The sequence below is a fragment of the Ooceraea biroi genome, chromosome 10 (assembly GCF_003672135.1).
Source record: "Ooceraea biroi isolate clonal line C1 chromosome 10, Obir_v5.4, whole genome shotgun sequence".
In the NCBI taxonomy this organism is placed as follows: Eukaryota; Metazoa; Arthropoda; class Insecta; order Hymenoptera; family Formicidae; genus Ooceraea; species Ooceraea biroi.
In genome coordinates, this window is record NC_039515.1 from 7641793 (window position 1) to 7650921 (window position 9129).

At 44.2% G+C, this 9129-nt stretch overlaps 3 protein-coding genes across 5 annotated transcripts in view; 1 reads left to right on the plus strand and 2 right to left on the minus strand.

The window, feature by feature from the left end:
• LOC105283753 (matrix metalloproteinase-2) overlaps positions 1 to 5138 on the plus strand; it is a 243452-nt gene extending 238314 nt beyond the window's left edge. For 2 of the 3 annotated variants that reach the window (XM_011346782.3, XM_020033093.2), the window contains one exon: positions 3371 to 3507. In XM_011346782.3, coding sequence (XP_011345084.1) covers positions 3371 to 3383 — 13 coding nt within the window. In that variant the 3' untranslated portion in view covers positions 3384 to 3507. Of the gene's footprint in view, positions 1 to 3370 lie in introns of all 3 variants that reach the window. The other variant, XM_011346781.2, reaches the window with a different exon arrangement.
• A 119-nt stretch (positions 5139 to 5257) lies between these two features.
• Positions 5258 to 6833, minus strand: LOC105283749 (phosphopantothenoylcysteine decarboxylase). The gene is made up of 2 exons (XM_011346778.3): positions 6370 to 6833; positions 5258 to 6070 (listed from the first exon to the last, which is right to left on the minus strand). The coding sequence occupies exons 1-2, from the start codon at positions 6793 to 6795 to the stop codon at positions 5906 to 5908; spliced, it is 591 nt and encodes a 196-aa protein (XP_011345080.1). The 5' UTR covers positions 6796 to 6833; the 3' UTR covers positions 5258 to 5905.
• Positions 6800 to 7854, minus strand: LOC105283750 (cytochrome c oxidase assembly protein COX19). Its single transcript, XM_011346779.2, has one exon. It carries the CDS (start codon positions 7704 to 7706, stop codon positions 7446 to 7448), a length of 261 nt encoding a protein of 86 aa, XP_011345081.1. The 5' UTR covers positions 7707 to 7854; the 3' UTR covers positions 6800 to 7445.
• Between the last annotated feature and the right edge of the window lie 1275 nt (positions 7855 to 9129).

Here is a 9129-nt window from a genome sequence, read left to right on the forward strand (position 1 = left end):
ATTTGAAAAAAGAGCTTTACGCAGGATCGAGAAAGTGTGCTCCTAATATAAGATACTTCGAGAAATCGGTGTTAAAAGTGCAAAATACATCAGTATTGCAAGTAAAAAACTTTATTAGATAGTTTTATAAAAATACTGCTGCCACAGCCTTCGCCAAATCTTCACGATTCCACTGTCGATGCTTCCTCGTTTCTCTAACCTCCATAGTCAGATTCTATAAAAATTAAATACACAAAAATTCGTAATATAAATTCGTATTAACTTTTCTTTAACCTTAAGGAGTATTTTCTTTCTTTTTATTACACTACATAATCCTCATATTCGAGCAATAATGATCTCATATTAAGAGTACCCTGAATATCTCATTATACGAGCCACACGCCTAGCGGTTCCGCGATCATGAAATCTAACCTCTGCAATTAAGCAATTCAACAAATCGCGTATTTTCCTGTTACTACGATTCTACTCTATCATTGCATACTGAATTTATTGCCAACCATTTCTTTATTATATAATAAACAAGGGTTAAAGACTTACCTCAAGTTCCTTTGACATGTTCACAATTTCACAAACCTTTTCTTGCAAAGGCTAAACGCAATAACGAACAATAAATTTTTCACTAAATACATTGTAAGAGGCGAAAAATAACTAGGAGACTGCCTTAGATTTTAACTCGAACTCTCCGGGATCCCTGGTTCACACGCCTAGGTCTTAGGCTGTACGGCCAATACTCCTACTGTTGTGATCAACTTGTTTTCATTCCGATCCTCTATACGACCTGTCAGTCTCGACTATCTTTCCAGATCTTACAGCTCGGCCAGCCTGACATTACATTCGTCCCCGAATGTCTCCAAATTGTCGGTTCACTCCACTTGAGTCCCTCCCAACCTCCATTTTTGGTTCACTCTTCTGAGTCCCTCCCAACCTCCATGTTGGTTCACTCCTCTGAGTCCTTCCCAATCTCCATGTTGGTTCACTCCTCTGAGTCCGTCCCGACCTCCATGTTCAAGCTTCACTACCGGCCAGCTGCTTCTCAACTCCCTCCTCTCCGAGGGGTAGCGGATGAATCTCAACTGTCTTCGAGAGGTAGCGGATTTTATCCCACTTCTGAATTGTAAGAGGCGAAAAATAACTAGGAGACTGCCTTAGATTTGAACTCGAACTCTCCGGGATCCCTGGTTCACACGCCTAGGTCTTAGGCTGTACGGCCAATACTCCTACTGTTGTGATCAACTTGTTTTCATTCCGATCCTCTATACGACCTGTCAGTCTCGACTATCTTTCCAGATCTTACAGCTCGGCCAGCCTGACATTACATTCGTCCCCGAATGTCTCCAAATTGTCGGTTCACTCCACTTGAGTCCCTCCCAACCTCCATTTTTGGTTCACTCTTCTGAGTCCCTCCCAACCTCCATGTTGGTTCACTCCTCTGAGTCCTTCCCAATCTCCATGTTGGTTCACTCCTCTGAGTCCGTCCCGACCTCCATGTTCAAGCTTCACTACCGGCCAGCTGCTTCTCAACTCCCTCCTCTCCGAGGGGTAGCGGATGAATCTCAACTGTCTTCGAGAGGTAGCGGATTTTATCCCACTTCTGAATTGTAAGAGGCGAAAAATAACTAGGAGACTGCCTTAGATTTGAACTCGAACTCTCCGGGATCCCTGGTTCACACGCCTAGGTCTTAGGCTGTACGGCCAATACTCCTACTGTTGTGATCAACTTGTTTTCATTCCGATCCTCTATACGACCTGTCAGTCTCGACTATCTTTCCAGATCTTACAGCTCGGCCAGCCTGACATTACATTCGTCCCCGAATGTCTCCAAATTGTCGGTTCACTCCACTTGAGTCCCTCCCAACCTCCATTTTTGGTTCACTCTTCTGAGTCCCTCCCAACCTCCATGTTGGTTCACTCCTCTGAGTCCTTCCCAATCTCCATGTTGGTTCACTCCTCTGAGTCCGTCCCGACCTCCATGTTCAAGCTTCACTACCGGCCAGCTGCTTCTCAACTCCCTCCTCTCCGAGGGGTAGCGGATGAATCTCAACTGTCTTCGAGAGGTAGCGGATTTTATCCCACTTCTGAATTGTAAGAGGCGAAAAATAACTAGGAGACTGCCTTAGATTTGAACTCGAACTCTCCGGGATCCCTGGTTCACACGCCTAGGTCTTAGGCTGTACGGCCAATACTCCTACTGTTGTGATCAACTTGTTTTCATTCCGATCCTCTATACGACCTGTCAGTCTCGACTATCTTTCCAGATCTTACAGCTCGGCCAGCCTGACATTACATTCGTCCCCGAATGTCTCCAAATTGTCGGTTCACTCCACTTGAGTCCCTCCCAACCTCCATTTTTGGTTCACTGGTCTGAGTCCCTCCCAACCTCCATGTTGGTTCACTCCTCTGAGTCCTTCCCAATCTCCATGTTGGTTCACTCCTCTGAGTCCGTCCCGACCTCCATGTTCAGGCTTCACTACCGGCCAGCTGCTTCTCAACTCCCTCCTCTCCGAGGGGTAGCGGATGAATCTCAACTGTCTTCGAGGGGTAGCGGATTTTATCCCACTTCTGAATTGTAAGAGGCGAAAAATAACTAGGAGACTGCCTTAGATTTTAACTCGAACTCTCCGGGATCCCTGGTTCACACGCCTAGGTCTTAGGCTGTACGGCCAATACTCCTACTGTTGTGATCAACTTGTTTTCATTCCGATCCTCTATACGACCTGTCAGTCTCGACTATCTTTCCAGATCTTACAGCTCGGCCAGCCTGACATTACATTCGTCCCCGAATGTCTCCAAATTGTCGGTTCACTCCACTTGAGTCCCTCCCAACCTCCATTTTTGGTTCACTCTTCTGAGTCCCTCCCAACCTCCATTTTTGGTTCACTCGTCTGAGTCCCTCCCAACCTCCATGTTGGTTCACTCCTCTGAGTCCTTCCCAATCTCCATGTTGGTTCACTCCTCTGAGTCCGTGTCCCGACCTCCATGTTCAAGCTTCACTACCGGCCAGCTGCTTCTCAACTCCCTCCTCTCCGAGGGGTAGCGGATGAATCTCAACTGTCTTCGAGGGGTAGCGGATTTTTTATCCCACTTCTGAATTGTAAGAGGCGAAAAATAACATTTTACACCAAGAGTAACAAGTTCATGGTGGAACTAACAGATGGTGCTCAATAGTTCAGCAGAAACCCCATTATCTCATATTAGGAGCATATCTCATAATAGGAAATTCTCCTCCACTTGTTATAAAGTTAAAGTTAGAAATTTACGTAACGTAATTTTTGATTATATAGAATTAAGCAAAATCTTGCATTAATACTCGAACGCGTATAAATTAGAGATTCAAGAATAAAACTATGTCATATCTCTCGTGTGCTTTCAGATTGTCGCCGTAAAGCGCGTGTCCTTTAAACGACGATGCGCGACAAGAAGCATCTCCTATCTTACGCAGAGATTTCACGCGCGAGACATGAACGCCAGGAAGCCGATCGGATTTTTGAAGTATACATGTCAATGAATCGACGATCACGAAGAATGAGAAACCGTTCGCGCTGAAGCGTCAATCGACATTTCAGAAGATCGCCTGCTTGTATCGCAGCACGCACTCTCCATAAAATTGACTTCGTTGATTCTTTCAAGGATGAAGAAATCGCGAACGGAGATCTTGATATCGACTTGAAGTCACAAAAAGCTCAGGAAAAGATATATTTTACAGAGCAGCCGACGATGAATAATTCGATTCTGATATACCACGTTGCGCGATGAAGAAGCAAAACTTTTCCCTCGTACGAGTTTGTCTTCTCTTTGATAACACGTTACATTGACAGGAACTTTGAATTTAAAGCGTGTGACTTGAGTCCATATCATCGATCCTAACACGTCTTTCCCGGAAACACGAGGGAGCATATTTTTATACGCCGTCTTTTTACACGGTCATGTGGAAATCGTCGATCGCATTTACGAAGTAATTAACTTAAGCCGTAATTTATACTGCACAGTGGACGTCGAGGCCTCGAGGGGAGGGGAAGAAAGTAGAGTCTTCGAGGATGATGTTTTCACGGTTAATCTTGCGATTTCAGTGATTTCACGAGCCGCCACTGCCAAAAAAGTCCATCCAACGTTTTTTCGATGTTATTTTTTACACAGTTTGTAATAGAGATCCTCTCGCTGTTGCATGCGCTGATTCGCGAGGGATCAATACGGATCTGTAATGAACTCGGCAATCGTCCTTCCGCAAACCGCCACGCGACTATTGCTTGGCATCGGATCGGCGATCCCTAGGCGATAAGACAGTCGATTCCGACACAGAGCACGTATTTTATATAAATATTATATTAATTATTGATACCGCATAATTTAGCAAAAGAAGAAGACACGCTCAGGTGTCGCCAGTTTTATAAACTGTGATATTTATATACCCCGCGCGCGATCAAATAGCTAGCGTAATGTCGAGGAGTTAGCGCAAGGTCAATAGATCCCGAGGATTTGTCCACGGCGTGCCGCTTTTCAGACGCTCGTGCGGACTCCTGTATTTCTGCCGTTATTTCCTTCTCGGAGAAAATATTTCAGTTACGTTAAGTATACTAAAAGCGATCGAGAATGGAAGATTTCGGAAATAAAACAGGTGCATGTGCGTTCAATCCCGAGTAGATTCGATGCAAGTCGAAATCGAGATTCCGTCAGGAATTAAAAAGCGGAGAACGTGACGTTGAAATAAATTCTAGGGGAAATAAGTCGACTCCGGATTAATCCCGGAATGCGTTCTTGCGAAGTTTGCCGATATATCTCCCCAAGCGTGTGCGGCCACGTGTATGCACACGTACACGCACGCACGCATGCGCGTTTTAATTATCACCGCGCAGCGCAGAGACGGAGAAACGGGACGGCACAAATGATATTATATTTCTGTTATCGATTAATTGTATGCGATGATTTTTTTTCGTTCCGATTGAGTACACCCTTATTACGGGAAGAAACGTGCACCGGACCGTGCGGTCCGACCGAAGAGACAGCAGCGAGAAGCCCGTGTCCTCCGTTAGTTCCAAACTTAAGGGGAAATTGGCGTAACGTGCTAATTGTATGCTACACGTATTTTATCATAAGTTCGTGCTTTATATGTGTATATACGGAAATAAAGTGATTTTACCGAACATACGCCCAATACTGTATCTTCCGCAGCTCTCTTGAAAGTATTTAATAGTTTTATCTGATATTATTAGAACATTAATTAATTAATTCCATATGTTAGATCAAATGAGAACATCCGAAATTCTTAGGATAAACGTTGCATATATTTGTCGTTCATATATTTAACAAAAGCATGTACATTCCGGCGGATCAACTTTACAGGATATGTCAACAGAATCTGCCTTTCCCTTTGTAGCATTTTTTATACACCGTATTTCGGCAACTTTTGGACAGATAAACTTACGGCTTCGATATCTCGTTTGTTCCTCTCGATACGATTGATTTATTCTCGGGTTGAGCAAAGAATAGCGACCATGATGCGTTCAAACTCGGGTCTCGCATCGTACGTAGCGTCTACAGAGCTCTAATTAACACTCTAATTATCACGTTATACAATAATTCATCTTGCGAAAACAGCGGGAGAATAAGAGTTCTCGCGGAATATCGTAATACACAGGAAAACTTAACGACAGACTTTTCCATTGATGAACATAAGCAGTTGCTTATCACATAAATCGTACACGGCCCCGGATATCCAGGCCTTAGGCTCGCTCCGATTTTGTCAGACAAGCATGAAATTTGCGTGTATTTTACTAAGCGTACGTTCGAATCGCACCATAGCGCGTCTTTGGATAGCTTGACGGTGCGTTCTCGACGTGAGAGAGTCTCATCGGCGGTACTCGCGAGTACGTCGACGAGAGTCGCACGAGGAGAACGACCGTGGTCGCTGCTAGGGATAGTCGTCCGGTGGGTCGCTCCAAGGATTCAAGGCTCGCAGAGTAAACCGTACGATTGTGTCCACCTCGGCCATCCCGCCCATCCCTGTATCACCGCACATCAGCGTCTTCGACACGCAGTGCACCTCCTTGTAGCCCCAAGACTTGAGCAGCGATACCTTTGAATTGAAAGTAAAACCCAAAATTATTTTCTCTTATTATCCTTCTTTTTTATCCTATTAAATTTTATTATCTCGTTAAAATTTTGGCGTAAGAAAAATTAAGCAGAGAGTAAAATATAACACAAGATAGAAAATTTACATTTCAAGCACGTTCTGCAGACAGAGGAAAGAAAGGAATAAAGGATATATTTTACATAACTAATTAACAAAAATCCTTTTTCAAAAAAAATATTTTCTTCTCCATCTTAATATTTAATTGCTTCCTTATTTTATCCATTATTCGTTTTATTTCTTACTTGCGGCATGGTGACCGGGTGTTCCCACATCTTGGTGTTCATGGCCGGGCAGAAGAGCAGCGGTTTGGTCGGGTCCCAGGCGCGCGCCACGCAGGTGACGATGTTGTCGCAGATGCCGCTGGCGATCTTGCCCAGAGTATTGGCATCCAGCGGTGCTATTACGAACACGTCCGCCCACTTCACCAGGTCTATGTGCAGCACCGGATCGCCCCGGTCCTGCCAGGCGGCCCACTCGACCGTGTCGGACAGCACTTGGATCTCCGGCGACAGCTGCGCGTCCTTCAGGAAGTGCTTGGCCCGCTCCGTCACGACCACCCTTACCTCTAGATTGTTCTGCCGCAGCGTATCCACTAGCTGCGGCAGCTTGATCGTGGCGACGCTGCCGGTGCAGCCAACTAGCACTCTTCTTCTAGAGGAAGCCGCCATGGTTTTCAGTTTACTTGCTTCTTCAAGTGTACAATTTAATGATATTCGTCAAGCTGATGAAATTTATCTATGTGACGACACTTTAGGCCACTTGGGTCGCAACATAAGCCAACTGCGAAGCTCAGCAACAAGCTACGGGGATGCCAAAAAGCTTGATTCACCGGTGTGAACAATTTATAATTTATAATAACGAGTTTCTAATCTCTCCTCTTCTGTGAGAGCAACAGGTAGGTACATAGATTTTTAATATCGTTCAATTTCTCCCTCCCTCCTCTCTTCAAACTGTCCGCCTTTTCAATTTATTGTTCGGTTCACTGTGGCAACAGTGACGCGGAAGAAGCTCTCAGAGTCCTTATCACACCTGGCTGGCAGTGCGTATTCTCTGAACACACTAACTACAACTGCGAATCGCTCCCGTTGGTGTTCTATTTACATCTAACAGTTGGTCCGTAAGCCTACGTCTCTCCGGAGCTATCACGGGGCACACCAGGAACACAGATCAGCCAGGGGTGTGCACCTAGGCGATCACGAGGGCAGTAGTCTTCAGAACAGCTGAGGACGATCTGAGCGACGAAGACAGCGACGGGAGGGTCCGTGCCTTCTCCTGGGAGATCTCGGGAGGTATATATCTGCTGGAGACAACGACGACGTTATGTTTGCTTTGCGGCCTCCTGCTGGTGGAAACCGAGATTGGACCAGTCGTCGCGCTTCATCAGATCGTGGTCCATGCGGCAGCCGAGATACTCCTTGGCGACGTCACGGCACATCGTGTTCTGGTTGTGGTTCTCGGTCAGGCAGCGCATGTACCTGATCATGATGCGCTTGCAGTAGCCTTCATGGTCGAGCGGGAAGCTGCCGCGCTCGGGCGGGGTTGGCGTGAACAGCTTCTGCGAGAACGTGTACGAGGACATAATACGTCACCTCTCAGACGTGGGAGTCATGCGAGCACCTTGGAGATACGCTGACGAAGACGAGCTGACCCACCCGCGCTTCTAACGACGAGCTGCAGCGATCGCCATGTTGGATCCGTGCCCGATCATCTGCTGTGGCACAGTGGCTCTCAACTCCTTCAAGTCGGAACCTTCGACATCGAGATTATTCAAGAGCACTAGTCCGTGAGATGAGTCGCGGTCGATTTAGTGCTAAAACTTCAAAACTTACTGTTCTTCTTTGTATTTGAAAATAGAAAGTGTTTTGTAGCGTTAAGGGGAATCTGGAGTTGCTAGTGAACTATTTTTTCACTATAGCGATGGTAATTGCAGTTTCGAAAATTCTCTTTATTGCTTGTGCAGAATAAAAAATCCTTTTCCACAAACGAAGTATAGATAGAAAGAAAGTCCGCTCTACAGGACTTTATATTCAAAATGGAACAAAGTTAGAAAAGACAAATGCAAGTTTTTAACTTTTTTCCATTTTGAATATAAAGTCCTGTAGAGCGGGCTTTCTTTCTATCTATACTTCATTTGTGGAAAAGGATTTTTTATTCTGCACAAGCAATAAAGAGAATTTTCGAAACTGCAATTACCATCGCTATAGTGAACTTCTTCGCGATGGTGCTGCCATCGCACAATATTTGCACAATAAAATGCTTTTTACAAAAATTTGGCAATTTGTACGCACAAAATCGCCGTTGAGCGGTGTTTGGACACAATTAAGGAATATGAGGATGCTTTTCGAAGTGACTTTAGAAGCGTCATAAAAGAGAATTCTGTGTTCTCCTGTATTCTAACCTCTAATCCTAAAGGAAAACACAGAATTCTTTTTTATGACGCTTCTAAAGTCACTTCGAAAAGCATCCTCATATTCCTTAATTGTGTCCAAACACCGCTCAACAGCGATTTTGTGCGTACAAATTGCCAAATTTTTGTAAACAGCATTTTATTGTGCAAATATTGTGCGATGGCAGCGCCATCGCGAAGAAGGTCACTAGCAGCTCCAGCATCCCCTTAAGTGGATTGCATAGAAAATCGTCTGATTACTAAGGTAAAATTTCGTCTCTTTTTTTATTTCCCTTCTTTAATTTTCTCTTCATCAGTATTGTTTGGAAATTATCATTTAATTATATCGTCTGATATAACAAAAACTTTATCTACTTCACTGTTATCAGTTAATGTTATGTAATCGTATCACTCAGAAATAAAAATTTATAATTCGTCATGAGTAGAGTTACTTATGCGTGAAGATTTATTTAACACGTTGTTAAATTATCACACGTTATATCTAAAAATAAATTTATCTAATTTTCTATTAAACAGTGTTATTTACTCATAAAAAGATTATGCGACTCGCCATTAAGCAATGTATTTAAAATTAAAAAGTTTGATAAATCTATTA

What these genes read in the sequence shown, in the direction of transcription:
- LOC105283749 (XM_011346778.3), bottom strand. Translation starts at nt 6,795, where the DNA reads ATGGCGGCTTCCTCTAGAAGAAGAGTGCTAGTTGGCTGCACCGGCAGC. An exon ending in ACCCGGTCACCATGCCGCAA is followed by an intron (nt 6,071 to 6,369) that starts GTAAGAAATAAA and finishes TTCAATTCAAAG; the next exon opens with GTATCGCTGCTCAAGTCTTG.
- LOC105283750 (XM_011346779.2), bottom strand. Translation starts at nt 7,706, where the DNA reads ATGTCCTCGTACACGTTCTCGCAGAAGCTGTTCACGCCAACCCCGCCC.